Genomic DNA, 22127 nt, shown 5'->3' with positions numbered 1-22127 from the left:
CTGTGGATCTGATTTGTTCACATACATGGCTGGCTTTGGAAAGTCCTGGAGGTCTTTCAGCTGTATTGCAGTTTGCCTAAATGTGCGGGAGGGTATTTAAGTATTTCTTGACAACTTTGTTGGGAAACAAAATAAGATTATGTGGAATAATCTTAAAAGAGAGCATTTGTCGTTTTCTAACAATCTGATGGTGGCTTCTGCAGGGTTGTGTCTAGAAATGCCGGCCACAAATGCTGGTGAGCGCACAGATACAGGCACTTGGGATGGAAAACGCTACTGCTGGTGAGGGGCCCAGGTGCTTCCTGAGCTGGAAACAGCCCTGCCTTTTTAATAGACACCAGCTGGACTTGTGCCCCATGGGTTTGTCCAGTCCTTTTGTGAACCTGCCTGCAGGTTTACTTTCTACAGTGACATGTCATTTCAGGAAGCAGGTCTTGGTCTTGAAGCAGCACCTTGGTAATTTTATTTGATGCCCTTTAGTGTTCCCATGGAAGGAATAGTGAGTAATTGCACCCAGCTGGTGCTCTGTATGCCATTAATCATTTATACATCCCTCTAACCTTCATCGCAGTTGTCTTCCCCCTGCCGTCCCCCCGCCAATCTGGCCCAGTAAAATTTCCCTGCATTTAATCATCCTTACTGCCTCTTCTGCATACCTGTATTCCCAAACACAAAACAGCCAGCCCTCAGTTCTGGACTGGTTGGGTTGTATGTAAGCCTGGTATTTGAAGTCTAGAGCCTTGAGAAGGTATCTAGAGTTTGTCAGAAAGCTAAAGCTGGTACCCTAATAATTCAAGTACTTCTAAGCACTCGGAGAACGAAGAGTCTGTGTAGCTTTTGGCTAAACTGTGAATAAAGTCGGTGCTTCATAATTGCGTTTGGGTTTTTTAATTATTCCTTTCTCATTTTATTTTTTTTAAATGAGCTTAATGAAAGACTTTCACTGAGTGACATGGGTCAGATTGCCAAAAACTCTTTCCAGGGAATGGGCCAGCGTTTAAAGCTGCATAAAAATCTTAGAAATATGCCGTAGAGAGCAGTGCTGTGCTGGCCATGGAGAGAAACCTGGGGCCAGACGGGTCTGGTTACTAGTTCTCTTTTCAGTCAGAGGACCTGAATCCAAAAAGTAGAACTGTTGATTTGCACTCCAGTGCCTTAGTTACTAAATGCACTAGACTTATTTCCAGATTTGGAGGCTGTTTCTGGTTCTTTACACAAAACCATAATGAACTAGAGTGGTGTCCTGACCAGTCATGGACTGCATTATTAATTGCTCTTTTCAGAAAATAGCTTTAAAAATGTCTCTGAAGAAAACTGATCCTTTTGAGTGGTGCAGAGCTGATTCTGAAATGTGTTAACCCCCTTCACTTCAAGCTTCTCTACGGGCAGGGAATTTGGCCCACTGAGAAAATGGAAAAGAGAACAGCTGATGAAACTTAGGTTTGTAGATGCAGATGCATTCTGTTATTTGTAACTTTTTTTCAGTGTACAGAGCCCCAAAAGCTATTCAACATTGCAAATGAACTGCTCCATACCGAAGAAGCATATGTTAAAAGACTCCATCTGTTGGACCAGGTAATTCAATTTTGATTAAACTCAGCTTTCATTTCTATGAGCAGCAGTGATGTTCCTGTTCATCCCCTAACCTATAGCCCAATAGTGTGAAAACGCTGTTTGTAGGTGGGAGATGGAGTTTGCTTGCCAGCCTGTGTGCCGTGGGTCCCAGAGGTGAACTTCTGGCAAGAGAGTTCCCTGAGCTGGAACCCGAGGATTAGGATGGCAGAAAGAGGAATGGGAAAGCAGCAGCCCAGGGTAGAGACACCATCAGCATTTGGTTCCTGCCTGGGTGTGCATGGAGAGGAAATCACAGGGACCCTGAAGGCACTGGGAAATTATGAAATCTGTGATTGCCACATGGGTGAGCCCCATGCTCACAGGGAATAATTATTTTATATTTTTTTTTTCACCCACTGTCTTTCATAATTGTTTGACCATCATGTTTACACGTGGGGATAAAGTAAAACTGGTGTGATGAGCCTGAACTTTTTTCCTCATAAGCATTAGGGTGAGTCTACACAGTTCAGGCATTTCTACAATTATCTCCAAGGAAAAAAACAAACACATGAACGTGCCGGGAAGAAGTAAAAATGAGGATGTCTCACATTGCTAATTAAGTCCTTTTTAAAAACAAGGCCGGGGGGGTGGGGTGGGGTGGGGGGGTGGGGAGGGAAGAGAAAATTGTACCTTGCTCGAGATCTTGTTAGAAGCTGTAACTTGCAGAGTCCTCTACCCTCCGACACTGGGACATCTATGGAAGACTTTCCAGTGTTTGCTTTGGATGAGCAGAGGCTGTTTCAAGACCTTAGTAATCTAGGGAGTGTCTTTCCCTTTTGTTCAGTACAGTGTAATTTTTCACACAGAGAAACAAAATAATCACATGGTTTATTTTGCTTCACATAAATAGGAGTAAGTGCTCTTCAGGGACTGGTTGTTCTTTGCAACTTGCACTTCCAAAGAAGAGATGTCTGATCTTCTCAGTAGTTTCGATCTTTTTTGACTTACCCCTCAGAGTTTTCTAATTTATGACTGTGGCCCATAGTTATAAATCTAACCCTAATTGACAGTGGGCTTAGGTTCTGTAAACCTCCTGAAAGACCCCAAGGACTGACTACCAGAAGTCAATAATTGTAGCTCTGTTCCAAGGCAGTCAGCTTTGTAATACTGCAATCTAAAGCCAGCGTGTCTAGCATTGCTTTTTGTAAATATATCTTGGTACTGTCTTGTTGTCTTACACAGGTTTTTTGCACTAAGTTGTCAGAAGCGGGTATTTCATCTGAAGTGATAACGGGCATCTTTTCAAATATTTCTTCCATCTATTGTTTCCATGGACAATTTCTTCTTCCTGAGCTCAAAGCAAGAATTACACAAGAATGGTGGGTAACTGTCGTTATAATTTTTTAAAAAATACATTTTCAGGGAAGTACAGTAACTGCAAGGCCTAGTCTAATTCCAAATTTTTAATTGTTTAGTACAGTAGTTCACTTATTATTTAATACATTAGTGTGGAGTCTCTTAAGCATTTAGGACTACTGGAATAGACCTGAGCACTCAAAATTTCCAGAGTACGTTGTGAGAATTTTTTTCACTCCCAAGTGTTGCCAGAGCTGTTTTCCTGACTGTATTTCCACTCTCTCTATTATTGCAGAACTATGAAATTGCAGTACTAGGAAGGAAGGAAATTGCTTATTTTGGCCCATAGATGAAGTATTTTGGCCCAGTGTGCAGTATTAAAAAAACGCAGTTACTTCTAAAAGAAGGAAAATGCATCATCATGTCACAGTCTAGACTTTGCATGCCATGTTGGAGACATCATGAGAAACATCTATTTTATATTTAATGAATTTTATTATGGTTATATACAATTTAATTTAATGTTAAAATCAGCATCATAGCAGCCATCCAATGGAAAATCTGGACAGATAAGATAGATGACTTCATATCTATAAATCTGCTTATGTCTGTTATGCAATCACTTCTGTTGGGCACCACAGCATTGCATAAGTTTTTACTCCAGAATTTGTTGGCCTTCTGTTTAATATTATTGGTTACAGTGTATAGGTACTTTCTTTAAGCACATAGGTGTAGGTTTTGGTTTTAGTTGGGTTTTCTTTGTTTCCAATGACTAATAAAGGTCAAATACCAATTAAAATTTGGCAACTGTAATAAGCTGTAGACAGGGCAGAGATGCAGCAATGGGCAGAAAGGTTAATTGTAAAGCAGATCTAGGGAACTTGATTTGAGGTGACACAGGGGCTGCAAAGAACGTCCTGCGGTGGAAGGTGCAGATAGTGCTGATTCTGCTTCTTTCCAGGTACCCCAAATGACAAAGACAAGACCAGAGGTCGCACCTCTCTGGGCTGAGCCCAGTTTTCATGTAGTTCATCAATGACCAGGAATAAATGAGTCTCAGCACCTTTGCGCCTGACTTGCATTGACAGGGACAGGTGTAATACAAGGGGAGGAAAACTGGAGAGTCTGGAAGTCAGAAGAGGGCCTGTGAAATGGCTAAAGAGGGTCTAAATGGCCAGACTGCAAGTCACGAGTTCAGCAGGAGGGAAAAGCTGGGGGGACGGTGGCTGGTGCTCTGCCTGCCCATGAATGTGGTGACGAAGATGTGTGGCTGCCACTGTGCCCAGCCTGGGGGCTCCTCTAGGCGTACGTGTGTCTGGCCTCTGGGGCTGCTCAGCTGAACTCGGCAATCTCTTTGCGTTAAAACCTCTTCAGATGTTTGGCTGTGATGGAAAAGATGATTTTGTAAAAGTAAGTTTCCCACAAGATTTTGTGCTGAACAGCAGAGAGATATAGAAGTTTCTTTAACAGCACATAGTCAGTTTGAATCTGATCCTCGCAGAAGAGAGTGACGGTGGGGGTAGAAATATCAGCCTTGGTGCATGCAGATTAAATGTTTAAGGCTTAGTCTGGGGTACCATGTAGATCACACTGAACTTATCCTAAAATATCTTAGTAGCGTGTGTGTGTAAGTGCTTGTGCACATGCGAGAAAGACTTACAGTTGTGTTTTCTCTCAGAAAATAGTATTGAGTTACAGAGATTTCAGTACTTACTTGTCTCTTTCCTATAGGAACATCAACCCACGACTAGGAGATATCCTACAGAAACTTGCTCCTTTTCTGAAGATGTATGGAGAATATGTAAAGAACTTTGACAGGGCAATGGACATGGTGAACACATGTATGCAGAGGTCCTCTCCGTTCAAAGATGTTGTTCAGAACATACAGGTATGTTGTTAATTGGCATAATACAGCTTGGAGAATCCTCATTTGTTGTGTGAGAGTTGAGGGGGTTTTGCCAGTGCATGACACACAGTATTTAGCTACAAGATAATAGGCCTTTAATGCTAAAAATATACTATTTTAGTGGCAGTCCTTTCTTCTTTTACTACATGACACGGATTTTTCACATAGCTAGGTTTTTCTCTGCTCACATATTTAAGAGTAATCAAAAGTCACAGAACGGAAGTTCGCCATTGGCCCAGCAGTTCTAACAGTGAACATATCCTTTTATAAACTTTTGTATTTCTCTTCCTCTTTTAATTGCTTTTGAATAAATACATTTTCATTCCGAGGTGTGTCTGTTTGGGTTTGGGCATGTCACTGGCAGCATCTGCTGTTGCTCTGATTTTTCTGAGGGTCATAAAGTGGCATGCAGCTCATGGTTTGCAGCTCTGCGGGAGGATGCTTAGCCTGGATTTTCATGTGTTTTAATTATACAGAAAGCTGCGTGGGGAGTGGGGAAGAGCTCTGCTTGTACTGGCAAGTCCCTGAAACCTCTCTCTTGCTCTCAGGCCCCGGGCCAGCTGACGGGATGCAGCAGGTTCCAGCACACTTGCAAGCATCCCTCCACGGGTGCTGGGAAAGCAGCTAAGGTCCTTCGGGAGGGGAGGGCTGGCGGGGAGCGGGTTAAGCTGGGGAAGGAGCACAGCTGCCTGCCCTAAATGGGAGGATTGTGGCTGGGCCAGCTGTCGGGAATCAAGTAATCCCCCAGCAAGCTGGGAGAGGAGAGGCCCTGCCTGCAGGGTCAGGGCTGCCAGCCGGTGACTCAGGCAGAAGCTTGGAGAAGCAGCAACTGGGGAAGGTCCTCTCCTACCAGGCTGTCACTCCACGTGGCCTTTTCTTAACCTTTTTCTGCCTGAACCCAGCATGCTTTCACTGAGCTGCTTCGTAGCAAGCAAAGAACATAAAAAAAAAAAAAGCACACAGGCGTTTTGCTGTCTTTGGTTTGTGCTCAGCCGCAGATGTGGCTTTCTGAAGTGTTTTGCGACAGTTTGCGACTGTTTTCCCTGCAGCACGGGCATCTACCCACCCTAAAATTCATCTGTTTCCTCTCGCTGCCGAGCTACAACAAATGATTTGTGGTAGCTGCCAGCCTGCAGAACGGCTCTGCAGCTGTCCGAGACGGTGAGCATTCCTGCTGTTGCTTGAGCAAAACTTTCTGGCAGGCAGCATGAACACAGTGCATATCGGAGATGCAGTTCTGAAGCCTACTGATGACAGTGTTTCACTGTAGGTTATTTTAGCGGCAACATGACAGCATCTGTCACTTCTGTCAATGACCATAGCTGTGGGAGGCAAAGATTTCTCCCAGAAAACTTAGTCCGGTCATCTGACCTATCTCTGCCATCAAATGCCACAGTTACTTTTCAAAATACTGGTTGAAGTCTGTTGTGATCCTGCAGTAACCCCCAAAGCTGCTAATGCAAGTTACACAGCTTAAGGCATTGACAATTATTAATTGCGCTAAACTAGGGAAAACAGAAAACAGAAATAAAATACTACTTTTAATTGAAGGACTGTGACTTACTAAGTTTACTTTAGCTGACCTTGAAGATACACGTACTTTCTTTTCGGTTCACATCTACCTACTGGCGCCAAAACTTGGTAGCTGGTGAGTTTATTAGGGGTTTTCTTTTGGAATGAGGAGAAAATTTACATCACTTAAGTACTTTTTAATATATATTTCTGGGTTTTGGATTGTCACATTAATTAAACACAGAAATAAACATTTATCCTTCCTCTAGTAAAGTCATTTGAATTACAGTATAAGTTCTGTAAATTTTTAAAAATTGCATAGCATTAAACTTTTCCTATTTGGAACAGTTTATTTTTTACTGCTCACTTTTTAGAGAGGAACACTTGGCATGTGGCTACAACTGACATGAGCCTTGAAGAGACTTCCTCCTCTGCTTCCCTATTGCTCTTCAGTGATAAGGTTCATCCTGTTGCAGGAATGAAAAGACAGTGGAGAAGGTTATAGTAAATGGATCTGGGAATACAAAACAAGTGCTAATATGCAGTAGTGCAATTCTGTGCCCCTTTTAGTTCTTCCCGGAATCTCTGATTCTTTCTATCTCAGTTGTATTTTCTGGGAAACATGGTGCTGTAGAACTGTGAGATAAGAAATTCTCTCCATCTCCTATAAACAGAAATATATTTCATCCTCCTGTACTGTGACAAGTTATTTCTAAAAACAGATTTACATCTTTGAATTTCTGGAAGGATAGTTAGTATTTTTCTATCAGACATTCGTTTCATCTCCAGGCTTTGCTTGGAGAATCGGGCGAGTGTCAGCAGTGTGTTGTGGGCTGTAATATTTATGAAGAAAATTGCAAATACTTGAAACAAGCACCTTTCTCTAAGAAAAGCATACTGAAATTAGTGTGGTTGTTGAGGGGTTGCTTACGCTAGAGCAGACCAAGACAAGGCATTGCTGAGCTGATGGGAAAATAATGCTGTGAAGAAGAGCACACGTGTGTATATATGAGGTCTGCAGGGTGATGTGGGATTCAGGAGTCAAGTTACCTCGCTAACAGAAACTTCCTGTGTGCTTTAAAACACGTTACTTTCGCTTAATGTGTTTCTCATTTCTCCGTCCCTCTTTTAACTAGAAATACCCTTTCACTTCATAGGGATCCTATGAAAATAAGCACACTGCAACACTCAGCACCATTGCAGGCAGAGCAAATCAGTGCCTTTTGGGGTCATATTTAGTGTAATCAGTCTCAAACCTACCCCACTCCTTGTCAAGTTAAAAAAAAAAAAGAATTTGAGGCAGCTCCTTCTTCAGAAGCGGTATGTGAACAGTGTGTCTGCTGCTCATACAGTAAGCTCCAGCAAGTTACCTACCCCTGTGGGGTTTCTGATTTTATGTCGTCTTTTGGGAGAAAAATGGTGCGTGGGGCCATGGATGGGCAGAGTTTTTCTGAGCCTGTGGAAAAGACATGCAAAATCTAAAAGGAGATTGTTGCATGTCTGAGAAAATTCCAGACATGGGGCAAAGGTTCACGTGAAGCCTGGCAGCTGTGGTATCTGCCAGAGGGCAGGGGCTCTGCAGAGGGGCCTGGCCAGGCCGGGCCGATGGGCCGAGGCCACCGCATGGGGTTCGAGGGGGCTGAGTGCCGGGCCCTGCCCGGGGGTCACACCAGCCCCAGCAGCGCTGCGGGCTGGGGGCAGGGGGCTGGGAACTGCCCGGCGGGGGGAGGGCCGGGGGGCGCTGGCTGACGGCCGGCTGGGCATGGGCCAGCGGTGTGCCCAGGTGGCCAAGGAGGCCAAGGGCTTCCTGGCTTGTGTCAGAAACTGTGTGGCCAGCAGGGCCAGGGCGGTGACCGTCCCCCTGCCCTCGGCACTGGTGAGGCCGCCCCTCCAACACCGTTCAGTGCTGGGCCCTCACGGCAAGGACACAGGGGCGGGAGCGTGTCCAGGGATGGGCAATGGGGCTGGGGAAGGGGCTGGGGCACAAGGAGCGGCCAAGGGAGCTGGGGGGGGTCAGCCCAGAGAGGAGGGGGCTCGGGGGACCTTATGCCTACAACTGCCTGACAGGGGCTGTAGGCGGAGGGGGTCGGTCTCTTCTCCCAGGTAACAAGCAACAGGACAAGAGGGAACAGCCTCAGGTTGTGCCGGTGAAGGTTTATATTGGATATTAGGAAAAATGTCTTCACTGACAGGGTGGTCAAGCACTGGAACAGGCTGCCCAGGGAAGCGGTGGGGTCACCGTCCCTGGGGGTACTTAAAAGACGTGTAGCTGCTGAAGGACATGGTTCAGTGGTGGGCTCGGCAGTGCTGGGTTAATGGTTGGACTCTGTGATCTTGAGGGTCTTTTCCAAACTGAATGAGTCTATGATTCTATGATAGCTTGAGAAGTTGTTTCTGTGTGTGAGTAGTCATTTTTCATCGCTGTTTAAGACCAAACATAGGAGCAAAACCAAATGCTTCTGTGCTTGTTTCTGTCTGTTACAGAAACAGGAGGTGTGTGGGAACCTGACATTACAGCATCACATGCTTGAACCAGTGCAAAGGATTCCTCGTTACGAGCTTCTCCTAAAGGACTATTTAAAGAAACTTCCAGAAGAGTCTCCAGACAGGAAAGATGCTGAAAGTACATGTAAACTCCTCTCTGTCTAATGAACACAATAAAATCTTGGAAAGTTTTGTCTTCGCATGTTCAGATACTTTCAACTACAGCTGTGGTAGAAATGGAGATTTGAATTAATCAAGTTATTGCTGAACATAGTACAAAGAGATTTTGAATGCTCTTGAGCAGAGAAGAAGAGGGTTGATATGCCAGCTCTAGGAATGAAGGGAGCTTTGGCAAATAAGCAATGACAAAGTATTGAAGTTTGTAATGGTAGAACATCTGGCATTTTTATTTAATTCATTGTATGGCCAAAGACAAACACAGGAGGACATCCCATAGCCTGAGGAAGAAAGTAAGAATGGTCTTACATGCTTGCCAGGAAGGCAAGTTAAACTCTAACTCAAAAGAACAGGAGAAACGGACTTCTGTTTGTGATCTTGACCAAAACATCGTTGGTATTATCATAAGCACACAAGTCCTGTTTTAGGAGAACAGTCTAAAAAATGTGCTTATGAAGTCTCAAGTGAGACTTAAGCTAACTTTTAGTAGGTTGATTGGTAGAGTGTGGTTTTTTTTTTTGTGTGTGTGTGTGTCACTATGTGCTTTGGCTCACCTAGACTTTTAGGAGAGAAAGACTAAGCATTTAGATGCATGTGGGCCAGTTGAACATGCAGAAGTGATTGTGTATATATATAACTGCTTATAAGCATTCCTTTTACTTTATGAAAGGAAAGAATATAGTCCTTGCTTTTGCAACAGCAATTTTGCAGGAAAACCAAGTCAGTGAGGTGTAAAAAAACCCCAAGGTGCTATAGACAAATACCACCCAGAGAATGCATAACTGTTGCTAAATTTATTGCAGAGTCACTGGAGCTCATATCTACAGCAGCGAACCATTCGAATGCAGCGATCCGAAAGATGGTGAGTAGGAATTGCATAATGGAGTTGTAATCTGACTGAAACACTTCGTTGAGCCAATGGTCCCCCATTGCAATAGCCTCAGTGAAGTAGGCTGGGGAGAATTTTCAAATACAGTGAGTCAGAAGTAAAACATCAGTTGGATATCTTGAGTTCTTTTTATCATAAATAGTCCTGTTGTGGTTACCGTGGTTTGTTGGGCCTAAATTTCACTTTTCTTGTTCTTAAGGACCCAATGGGTTGAAAAAGGAGGCCTTCATAAAACTCGTTATTTGCTTTTCATTGAGAAATACTGAAAGTGTTACAACGAGGTCCATTCGCAAGGTGTACTTGCAGATTTTCACACTGATTTTTCAGTCCTACAGTCTTTACCAGACTGGAGTTAGTTTTTGTTTGATTTTGGCTCATCTTAAATGCACAGAGTGTGCATTTAGCATGTGTCAGTAGCTTTGATAAGCTGTACTTCTAAAGCTGGGCAGACTGAGACCATAGAGATTTTGAATGTTAGCATGTGCTTTACATGCAGAATATACAGGTTGTGTGTTACCATTGAAGTAAATGGACTTCATAGTTACAGATATTACCCCTTTTGTGCACCCAAGTGCCTCAGGAGCTTTTGTATCTAATAAATCTGAAATGCTACAGATCAGGCTTAATGCTTCTTGACCATTTGTGGGTACAAGGTTTACATCCCCTTCTGTATCAGACCCTTACTTCCTTCCCTTGGCCGACGGGGACACCATGAGACCACGTTTCCTGAGGCTGCAATGGGGAGGTGACCAGCTGATGTCTGTGTATTTTCAGTATGTCTCAGTGAAAACCCATTTTGAAACCGTATGTTTCTATTTTAGTCTAGTGTGTTCTCTCAATAAGGATACACTTCAGTGGAAATTTTTCTGGTTTGGGGTCTTGAACAACTGTGTTGCTGGGGACTGTGTACAGTATCTCCAGTGATGGCAGGAATGTGAAGCCACCAGTTAGCTGCTTTCTGCATTGGATACTTTTTCTGTTAGTACACAAAAAGCTGTTAGAAAAGGGTGCTATAATAATTTTGCACACCCTGTTTATTGCTGATAATAACCTGAAGCCTTTAATCAAGCTTCTGATTGCATTGAATTATTCTGTAATGAATAATTTTTTATTAATCTGCCTAAGCAGAGACTTGAAGGAAAAATACCCAAGTAAGAATTTCAGGTTTGACCCGTGTGGTTTCCCAACTGGCACATCCCAGCAGAAGGTGCCGTGATGTGCTGGGGCAGTTGGTGGGTTGGTGGGGAGCAGTGCAGTGTGAGAGCAGCACCGTCCCACACGCGTGCCTCTGCAGAGCCCCGCACGGCGGCACGAGTGGCTGCGGGAGGTCAGAGCCAAACCAAAAGAAAAGCAAGGGCTGTAGCAAAATCTCTGAAAGTTAGTGGAGGTTAGAATTAATTGTTGGCTGCTTCCTCCTGTTATGGTGTAGTAGAAGTAGTAAATCATGCTTCCAAAGCTAAATTTTCCTAGAGGTGCAGATGTCCCTCAGGTTTTGGATCTGGTGTTCGTGTTACAGCTTCTCCTTTAAAAAAAAAAACTTGATAAGTTCACTGGTTTTTATTTGTTTTTAGATTAGTGGGAGCTCTTGCTCATCTTCCATTTGGTGGAAAAAATCTACAGCCTTTTTGGGCTGAGGTGATTTGCTTATTTGTTTTCAGCCCACAGCCCCCACCTCCCATTTTGTTTTGCAGTTTGTTTCTTTTAACCATTTGGGTTTGATTGGCTTTTTTTGGTAGGGTTTTCTGGCTGTTCATTTGTTTAATCATTGGTCAGAAGAATTGGTTAGGACAGGAACTGGTGTGATGTATATTTGTGGTGAAAATTGTGAAGTCCATTGGGGGTAAAAAAAGTGTGTAAAGACCTGAAACTCCGGCTTAATCTATAGATAGGTGGAGGTACAATTTAGAGGTGTGTTTGGTCATGTATTTGGGTGTCACGGTGTAGATCTCTGGCCTCACTTTCTGACCATTTGCTGACAGTGCCATTTGGAGCACCCCAGTCCAGCTTCTGTGGGTGAAAGCCAAACCTTTCCAAATGCTGTAACTCAGCAGCAAGATTTACACACCTTCCTTACTTTGACTTGTTGAAGCTGCTGCAGTGCTTTGTGTGGGTGAATTAGTTGAAGCTGCAGGTGGGTGAATTAGTTACCTTTATCTATTTGAATACCGTGCAGAGGGACTTTAATATTTGGATGACTTAATATTAAGTAGAAAGAGTGCTTTGCTGAAAAAGAAAAAGTAATCCCTTCATAAAGAGTTTTGAACAAGACGTAAGGATGTCTGAGTGACATTAAAACTGTATGTTAGGCAGTTTGTCCTGGCCTGTTTCAGAGGTGCTTTTTGCCGTGGACGTCCCTGCGTAGGATTGCAGCATTCCCCATACAGCTACAGTTTTAGACTTTGCTTAGAAAATGACCATGAATATGAATTTGCTTAGAATATGACCGTGCTTCCTGATGGAGACTTACCTGCCCTTCTGTCAGCAACAATGCAAGAGGGGAAGCATCTCAGAAGCTGAGAAACGATCATACTGTAGCAGAAATCTTAGTCTGAGGTGTGGCGTGGAAGCTGAGTTAATAAATTTGGAAACAATTGGGCAATATACTAGTCACCAGCTTGGCCATTGATTTTATTGGACCAGATGCCATTGCTTCCAAAGATAAATCTTTATTGTTGAATAGGAATATCTAAAAATATCAAATAGCTTGACCTCAAAACATCATTAAAATTGCCCAATCCAAGTGTGACTCGTGAGTGACTAGTACAGAGTAGGGGAAGAGTACTGAAGAGTATGGAGCAGGTATTGATCAATTTTTGAAAATGCTAAGCTATAGCAGAAGTGAAAGACTTTTCTTTCCTACTTACATACACATACCACAGAAATGATACTGTGGGTAATAGACCAAGTGGAATAATTTTTTACATTTACATTGCCGGGGTTTCTGTACTTGCAGGAAAAGATGCACAAGCTTTTGGAAGTCTATGAACGACTCGGTGGTGAAGAGGATATTGTTAACCCAGCCAATGAGCTCATTAAAGAAGGACACATTCAGAAACTTTCAGCAAAGAATGGCACCGCGCAGGATAGATATTTGTTCCTGGTGAGTGTTTTTGTTGTCCTCTTATTTTCAGAGATATGCTCTGAAATGTACATTTCTGTCTTCCTAAGCTGAAAGACAAGAGCATTCACCAACTGAGCCCAGTTAGTCCTTCCTCTGAGCAGCGGCTTTCTCTTGATGCTTTTTCCTCGAGGATTTCTTTCCTTTTCCCATGCTTGTGCCCTGTGCCGATGGCTGGTCAGGCCCAAAGGGGTCTTTCCCATGTCTCTCCTCAAAGATGGTGTTTTGCTAAGCGCCTGAGGCAGTGTGGTCCGGCTGTGCTACCTTGCTGCCTAAGACGGCCAGCTCTCACTGACATGGGGGGAATAGTCCTTGTCTGCTTTCAAGGCAGCCAAATTGGTACCAGAGAGAGGGGGAGAAGTGGGAAGTGACTGGTTGACATGTTTCTGTCTGTTCACTTCTTTCAAACGATATGTGAGCCTAGCTTGCTCCTTAAATCTCCTCTTGAGAAGTACATCTTAGAGTAACACACCCCAGTCCTAAGCCGTCAAAATGCAAGCTCTGTCCGGTGTGTGATGCCTTAACTTCAAGCTTTCCCTTGTTACAGTTTAACAGCATGGTGCTATACTGTGTGCCAAAACTGAGACTGATAGGCCAGAAGTTCAGTGTTCGAGAGAAGATGGACATTGCAGGACTACAGGTTTGCACCTCTTCTTTTCCCTTGTTTTAATGCTTCCCCACTCGACAGCATCAGACCCCCTCTGAATCCAAAAATATAACAATATCTGTATGGAGGAATATAATGCAATTCTGAAATCCAGCTTTGGATCTCTTTTTTGGAATTTTGAGGTCATCATCCAAAGGCAAGTAAAAAAATGGTGACGCTGTACATGCTTTGATTGAAAGCCTTCCCTTGTCGCTTCGCTGACACAGGAGATACCTTTTTCCCCTACTGCTGTAGGGGACTGGTTGGTGATACAGATTCAGAAGTTTTGTAGCAAGACAAGTAACTATGTAAACAATCCTTTGTTTTTCTACCTCTGTACTGTATTCTGAGTGAACTTTTCAAGTATTTTTAAGTCATTAAAAATGATTGAAAGACGACAGAGACTAGGCAAGAAGCTGACGTGTTCTTTTTACAGGTCCAAGAAATTGCCAAGCAGAACGTGGCTCATACATTTTCAATAACAGGAAAAAAGAGATCACTGGAACTACAAGCTAGGTATGGTGCTTGTTCTGTATTTTGAGGTTTCTGAATATTTATGTAGAAATTTATGATCTAGAGGATATGGCTGTGCTAGTATGACATAGCTTTAAAGCAGGAGAAGAGCATCAAAGATGCATAGCTTACGTATGCAAGGGGATATGATGGTCCTGAGTCAGAGTGTGTTAATGTTATATTGATTTGCTTTATTGAATGTTTATGGTGTTTACAGTAGTGCTCGTAGGTTCCAGTGTATTAATAACTCAAACATTTTTGGTATTTGGTAATAATTGAGGCCAATGATTATTAATAATGTTTATAAAATAGTGGATAGCAAAGCTAAAATCTTGATGATATAAAGCTGTGCAGATGTGAATTGAATTTACTGAAAATATTGGAAGGAGAGTTACGATGTTTTCTGTATTTTTCTTTTGTTTTAACAGAACAGAAGAGGAGAAGAGGGAATGGATTCAGGTTAATACAAAACCATTACGATATGGGTGGAAATCATCATGCAGTCAGCACCTTCTGGTTTTTTAAGTTGGTTTTGGGGGGTTCTGAATGAACGAGTCTGTGTGAGGAAGCTGGGTAGTCTGGCAAAGCCGCTTATGGAGAGATGTGGAGCCCCAGTCAGGGTCCCACCGCAGACCCACTGTCCCCAGGTGGTGTACAGGGGCTTCAAACAGGTTCCCATTCCCTGCAGTCCTCAGCCCAGCGAGAGGGGAGACTGAGATGTCAGAGATTGGCCCTCTGTATTCTTGCAGTCTGTCTTTGCAGAGACACTGACAACAACCGTAGTTTTTTAAGTTAAACAGTAGTGAGTTAACAACAGCACTCGTAGGTATTAAGGTTTTTAAAGTTTCCATTTCGTTTACATAAGGATTTTTCACTAAAATTATAATCCTAACCATCTTCCTATGAGAGAATTTTTCCAAGCCTCCTTTGTGATGCTTCTCATCTTTGCTGGAATTTTTGTCTCAGGTCATTCAAGCAACAATTGAAAAGCACAAACAGAACAGCGAGACATTTAGAGCTTTCAATAGCTCTTTTTCTCAAGAGGAGGAGCATCTTCCCGATTCCTCAGTAAGTATGAGTGCTTAGTTCTCCTTTGCTATAACAGTTTTACCAACAGTTAAGCTAGACTTAACACAGCTAACTAAAATAGTGTAGTCTTGTTCTTGATTTTTATATTACATTACGGTACAGTTGGCTCAATTTCTCTGGCTCTCAAATGCATATCAGTCATAGTTACTCAACCATGCAGGTATGGAATAAATTACCCAGGGTAATTCGGTGCAAGAGATCTATCAGTCATGTTTTCCAGACTAGTGGCTCATTTAGCATAACAGGTGTAATTCTTCAATGTCACGAGCAGTTGGCTGTCTGGAATGATGTTTGTGTGCCTGGGAGGTTTTCTTCATTACTTTTCCCCATCTTCTCAGAGCTGTGTTTTGGGATTATTTCCTGGTTTTTATTTTATAATTATTTTAAAAGTTTTAAAGAGTTGGGGAAAAAATTGATGCTTTCAAAAATACTATCTTACAGATATTAAATACATTTGAGAAAGAATGCTTTTCAAGTAAATACACAAAATAGTTTTGTAAGTTTATTCTGCTTCTCTGCAACTGTAATTTATTACTCTGTGCTGTGTTTGATAGGAATTTTGGTTTTAAAGTGTTCACATAAGGATGATAATATCTCTTCATTTGACTTGAAAATAATGGTGATAACCTTAGCCACAGTCATTTGCTACAAGCTAAAGAGGAGAGAGCCTGAAGGGGGGAAATTTTTAGGAATTTCATGCAGAGCTGCCTGTGTGTTGATGATGTGGTCAAAGGTGGTAAATCTTGGAGCACAGGCAGAGAAGGTCCATCTGTAGAGATTAAACTTGGCGCCCTTTTATCTTCCTCCTCCCCCACTTTTCCTAAACTTTTTGTTTGGTTTGTTTTTTTGTTTGGTACCTAACCATTTTTGAAACCTCTCCTTTCCCAGATCTGATTCAGTGACTCCGTATTGCTGGATTTTTATCTGACTGATTCCCAGGGAGCTCAGGAGAGATGCTAGATATTCCTTTCATCCCAACATTAATCAGGCTGACAGCAGAGATCATTGCAAACCTTTGCAGAGTCTAGGATCCTGTTGTTAGGATCCTGATAGCAGCCAGCAATGAGCCATTTTCAGAATACGGTGTAGCTTACTGATCTTGAGCTATTCATCAGCTACAATTACTCAGAAAAAATTGGAAAACTATCAGTTAATGCCTATATTTTTAAGTTAACTCATGGATGCCTTCAGAACCAGGATGCTTTGATGGAAAAAAAATGTTTTGCAAATAAGCAAACTGCTAAGCACACTTCTTTCTATCCAATTAAGACACAGTGTCTGTTCAACTTTATTATTATTATTATTGTCTTGCTTTGTAAATTCCATTTTATTTTTCTTCTGTGTTAATGGTGTAGCCATAAAAGTCAAGCAGAGCAGAAATCTGGTTTATCTCCTGGCTGTGATATAAATGCAGTATGCAACTTAATTTATTTTATTCCATAATGCTAACGTGCATTTTTAGGAGATTAGCTTACCTAGATAATCAGCTTTGAAAACGAATGTCGCAGCTAAATGTGGCAGAAATCGCTGCCAGTTAAAAAGACCTGAAGGTAGTTCTGTAAGGAAAACTGGACAAATACTGAGAGCGTTCTTAGTAGCAATAAGCTGCTGTAGGCAGCATCCACCATGCATCTCTCATCATATGTATGGAATATTGGACAGCATGCTTTAGAGGAAAAAATGACAATGATCTTCCTATTTTTTCTCTCATGAGTCAAGAAATAGATATGCATTCATGGATTCTGGGCTGGATCTGTAACAGCTACCAGAAATTGGACTCTGGTTCTAATAAGCCTGTAGAAAAATAGCCAAATTGCTTTTCTTCCATCCTTGGCCATACATTTGATATGTTACAGTGCTTATGATTGATTGCAGTTGCATGACCAGTGCGTGCCTTAGCACGCAGTTCTTACCATGCTTTTCTTTTCCCTGCTGACTTACATAACCTCGTACAAGCATTAGGGGTTGATCTTCAGCCTGTAATTTGCCTACAGAAGACTTGTGGTTTTTTGGAGGTGCAGAGACCTGACGTTTGACCCGATTCTTAAGATTATGCCTGTGTAATAATGTACAGAAGTTAATAAACTCCCACCTGTCAGGAGGTGACTGGGGAGTCATTGCCAGTCATTCCCCTGCAGGGTGACTGCAGCCGTGGTCTTTCCAAGTTTTTTCAGAAAGCTTCAGGGTCCCTTTGTGGCTTAGTTCGTTCAGAAAGAGGACACTCATTTCCCTGTTTTCCGTTTTCATCTGCAGCATTTCAAAGCCATTTAAAGGTTTTGTTTTGTTTTGTTTTTAAAGCTGCCTGATAATGTTCCCAAAGAAAAGGACCTCTTTCACCACTCCTTGATCTCAGGGGAGCTGGAGGCTCATGGTGTGTGGGAAGGACGCAGTTTGTGCGTTATTAGAAGACCAGCAAGAAAAAGTGCCACAGCGAGCTCAGTTCTGTGGAACTGGCATCCCTAAGATTTGAGACTTGTGAATGCTTCTGTTAGTCAGATCATGATTTTTAGACGCCATTAAATCATTATTATTTCCCATCCCTGTTTCTGTTCCTCCTCCTAGCTTTGGGGTGGTTCTGACAAACGTGATTAACTGTCCTCCTCCGAACCAAATCCTACACGTTTTGAGCAGTAATGGTAACGTAAGGGGGAGAAGCCCTTTGGAAATCTTTTCCAGGTTAAGAGTAGAGGGTACTTGATTTTTAGCACATTAATCCAAATAAATATTAAAAGGGCACAGGGATCTGAACAGGCAACTAGAAGAATTTACTCTTTATCCTAAACCTGCTGGGGTTTTTCTCGATCTCTCCTTCAGATCCCATTTTCTCTCCACATTTTGCATTTTCTTTCCCAAGCCTTATGTCACAGCATACAGGTGCTCCTTTTACTAGGATCTAAATACCTGGGTTGATTGAGATTTCATTGGAAAGAAACCCCTTTCCACAGGACTGGCGAATAGCTGATGTGAAGACCCTAGGGTTCTTGGGTTTTTGCACAAGCAGAAATAGTTGGCTAGAGTCAAGTCCATGATGCTTTCCTTTAATTAAGTGGCATTCCCTGAGGAAATGCGCCGGGATGGCACAGCCCTAGCCCCAGGGGATGCATTTGCTCATTTGCTTGTTCTCAAGAGCTGGTTGATTGTATTAGTATATAAATAGATACAACTAGGTATCAGAATGAATAGCTCTTGAATTTGGCCACTTAAAGCTGCAGTTTGGGTTGTTTTCAGTAACAGAAATTACAGCTTCTGACTTTCAAATGGGATGAAGCTAGAGTGCAAAAATGCACTGGAGATTTGGATGACCTGGAAGTATGAGATGTCTAATTTACAAAGGAAGAATGACCTATGGGAATAACAGGAGAATGTATCTTAAAAGATTCTAATATTTTGAGAATCCCTGGTAAACTAGCAATCTCCCAGTAAATTAATGACAGGTGAGATTGTTTTCATTTTAGGATGTAGTCTATGATTTTACTGTAGGCAAGCTTGTTGTTTGCTCTCTGTGTGTGTTGAATACGTACAGAGAGTGAATACATATAGATGCCAGTTTGCATTTATTAATAGATTAAGAGATGTATTGCAATTAAGAAAAGCTTAACGGCGTAGTATTTGAATGGAATAAATGTTCTTCCTTCTCTGAATCTGCTGACTACACAAAGCACTTGCTTGTTTGGCTTGCAGGGCTCAAACGGAGCGGTGTAACAGCAAATGTGGCCGTTTGCTTTCTGCAGTGCTTGTGGGGGATAGGCACATGCTGCCGTGGGAAGCAGGCCTGGCAGCCCAGTGCCATCTGTAAAGTCACACGCTTCATAGTCAGCCCAGTATCTGAGGGTAGCTGAGCACATGTGCAATTAAAGTGTATTCACAAGTAAAGAGTTGAGGGGCTAAAAGCAAATGATGCTGCGTTTTCTTTTTCAGTGTTTAATATAGTTTAGGAAGAGTGTCCGTGTTGAAATAGGTCTGTGTCATTCTGTTCCCCTCAGACAGCAAGCACCAGCTCGGTGGAATCGATGCCAGGAGCAGATGGTGGTGGTGTGTTTGGAGGGGTAAGTAATTTGAAGCTAATACTTTCAGTAGAGCAAGGTGGGGCTAGGGGGGTTGCGGGTTATATTTCTTTTGTAGCAGGGAAAAAAATCGGAGATACTTCAGTCTAGCAGTTTATATTCTGCTGTCCCTTGCTGCAGCTGTGCTGTCCTTAACTTCTTGGCACAGTGATACCCACCACTACTTGCAGTGTTTGCAGCGTCAGTGAATTTAAATCCTCCCCTTCCAGATAAATGCTGCTGGCATGTTGTGAGCCTAGTTATGGGGAACCTACGTGGAGGGGTTGGTTGTTACATTTGTAGTACTGGGGGATTTTTGTGGGGTTTTTGCTTGTTTTCAATTCTGATAGCTACAGTGAATGCTTGCAGGGAGGAGGGCAAAGAGAAACAAGGAAACCTAGCTGGTTAACACTGTCATAATATGTAACTCGGGATTTCATCTGCGGAACTAAATTTTGGTTAACACTTCTTTCATAGCGTGCTTTTCATGTTTCTGCCAGTACAGAGGAGGAGATGATAGTACTTTCATACATCTCTGGCCTGTAAGTGATTGGCCGCTGCAAAAGCAAAATATACTTTCAAAGGTATTTTTCATTTTGCTCTGTACAACGTCTGTGACTGCTGCTGAGGCAAACTCATTTTGAGTCCTTGATAAGGTTTATTTTTTCACATTCTTTTCTCTGCCTTCTAAAATCTTGTCTAAGAATAATAGATTTTCAGGAAATGGCTTAGGGTCAGCTGAGTTCACTGATAAAAGCTCCAACAAGAAGAAACAACAACTAAAAAAACCCCCTTACCTGCTGAGGCTTACTATAGGATATTATGTATTAACATGGCCTTTTTAATTACAAAGGACCCACTTTGCAGGCTTTTCCAGACCTCTGGCCAAGCTTGTAACCTACTGGCAGAGTTTACAGAGCATCAATGAAAAGCTGTTAAACAAGCCAGCAACCTAACCTATACAAACCAGAGCTTATTAAAAATCAGTGTTTGTAATTAGTGTACTCCTTGCTGTTAATTGTCTGCTTGCACTTCGTATTTTCCCTAAGCAATTTTTTATTTATTTGTAGTCAGTTTTGTGATTAGTGCCCCTTTTCCTGAGTTACAGATGCTATAGTGAGCTAGCTGCTTAATGAAAAAGATGTTTTATATGGTACTTAAAAACAAACACATAAAACATACTGTTGGTCTGAAGTTTCTTAGGGAAATGTAAATTTTAGTTGTAATAAATTTTAGATCTTTTTAGTTGGTTATAAATAGTTGTGTCAGTGATTCGCATGGTATATCTTAACACATGAAGTAATTTTCCTTAAGTTGTGTATTTGAAAAAAAAAATCTAGTTCCTGAGATAGAAAAAAAAAAATACGGAGCTGATCAAAAACACAAACTAAAAATATCCAAAATTGTGTAGTATTGATTCTGGGATCTCATTCTGCTGTATTGTAGCAAATGGATAACATCAGCGTGAGCAGTGAATTCAGCTGTTGGATGCAGCTTTAGAAAATATCAATTTTTAATGATGACGTCCCTGTAGAAACATCTCCGTGAGTGCATGAGCAAGTGCACTCTATGCTTAACAGCTTCCCCATGCAGACCACTTGGTGGTAGTGGTGGTCAGCAAACGAACATCTTCCTGTGGTTCTGCTGAGTCTGCTGAAGAGTCTGCTGGGGTTTTCTTCAGTCTCGCTCGTTAGCGTAACCAGACAGTGAAAACCTCCTGCAGGAAGCATAACCTACTTGCTGTGCAGCGTTGTGGGAACAGTTTGCTGCGCTGCACCGGTAGCACACTTTATACTCGACCTATATGCACCAGGAAAGTGCAAGCTAGTGGAAGGTTGTCTTGCATGTAACCTTGCTTGTAACCTCTACTGGCATAGAGAGAAACAAACTAAACAATTTTGCTGCATTACAAAGTACAAAATATACCACCTAATTTAAATTAATTTATCATGTATATTCAGCGTTTCCAGAAACACCTGCTGATGTTCTGCCCCATTGCGGGTGTCTCTAAATATGTAATTTGTAAATGGAAAATACGCAGCTGTATAAGCATGAGAAGAAAAAGATTTGAAACCCCTTTGTGGCTCCTGCATCCGCCCATAGTAAGAGTCTCATCAGACCATGTATATATTGCATGTACAGCATTGAGGCTTAATTTCTACCTACTGACCCAGACAGAATGAAATATGTAGCAAGCAATAAATGTCAGAACAAGTCTCCTGAGCCCATTGGGTTTTGTGCTGGTTCCTACCACCTGTTCGGTGTTTCTTCCCAGCTTTTCAGAAGCAAACCAGGGCTCCAGTGGTCCACTAATGATGTGATGCCTGCTTTCCTAAGCAGGCCAGCCGCAGCCTTAGCCTTGCAGGCCCTTAGCTCTAGGTGTGAGCTGTACCTCTCACTGGGGCATAGGCTCTTGTTCCACCAAAATGTTAAAGTTGGAGGAAACTGTCAAGATTTAGTTAGATGCAGCTATGGAGTAAAAGCAAATTAGTGGTCAAAACAGCCCAGTCTGAAAGGATTTACTGTAGATCCTGGCTCTGAACAGATTTTATGCAAGTATTTTCCTGTCAGACTAACCAGCTTCAAAACAGAGCTGGGTACACCGAGACGGATGAGAAATATGACAATTATTCAAGTGCCTTAGTACCAAGATATTCCAGCTTCAACTGGGGCAGCTTTGTATTAGCTTCCCTCTTAACACAGCTTGTGTAAGAAAGGACAGGGTTGCAAAGTGACTGTTAAGTTTATCTTTGACGAACAAGGTTTGTGGATTACAATGCACGTCCTTGTTTTCTACAAAAGCCTCTCTGTTCGGATGGTGTACAGTTAAGAGCACATGG

At 42.3% G+C, this 22127-nt stretch overlaps 1 protein-coding gene across 7 annotated transcripts in view; it reads left to right on the top strand.

Annotated features, from left to right (window-relative positions):
- The window catches only part of FGD3 (FYVE, RhoGEF and PH domain containing 3), a 111696-nt gene that overhangs the window by 74431 nt on the left and 15138 nt on the right, over positions 1-22127 (top strand). For all 7 annotated transcript variants that reach the window (XM_055709282.1, XM_027812602.2, XM_027812600.2 and 4 more), the window contains 11 exons: positions 1486-1575; positions 2797-2933; positions 4642-4798; positions 8813-8951; positions 9793-9851; positions 12832-12978; positions 13544-13636; positions 14079-14158; positions 14584-14614; positions 15122-15223; positions 19228-19290. In XM_055709282.1, coding sequence (XP_055565257.1) covers positions 1486-1575; positions 2797-2933; positions 4642-4798; positions 8813-8951; positions 9793-9851; positions 12832-12978; positions 13544-13636; positions 14079-14158; positions 14584-14614; positions 15122-15223; positions 19228-19290 — 1098 coding nt within the window. The remainder of the gene's footprint in view (positions 1-1485; positions 1576-2796; positions 2934-4641; positions 4799-8812; positions 8952-9792; positions 9852-12831; positions 12979-13543; positions 13637-14078; positions 14159-14583; positions 14615-15121; positions 15224-19227; positions 19291-22127) is intronic.

Source organism: Falco cherrug, chromosome 4 (genome assembly GCF_023634085.1).
Source record: "Falco cherrug isolate bFalChe1 chromosome 4, bFalChe1.pri, whole genome shotgun sequence".
Taxonomy (NCBI): Eukaryota; Metazoa; Chordata; class Aves; order Falconiformes; family Falconidae; genus Falco; species Falco cherrug.
This window is presented reverse-complemented; position numbering and strand designations above follow the sequence as displayed.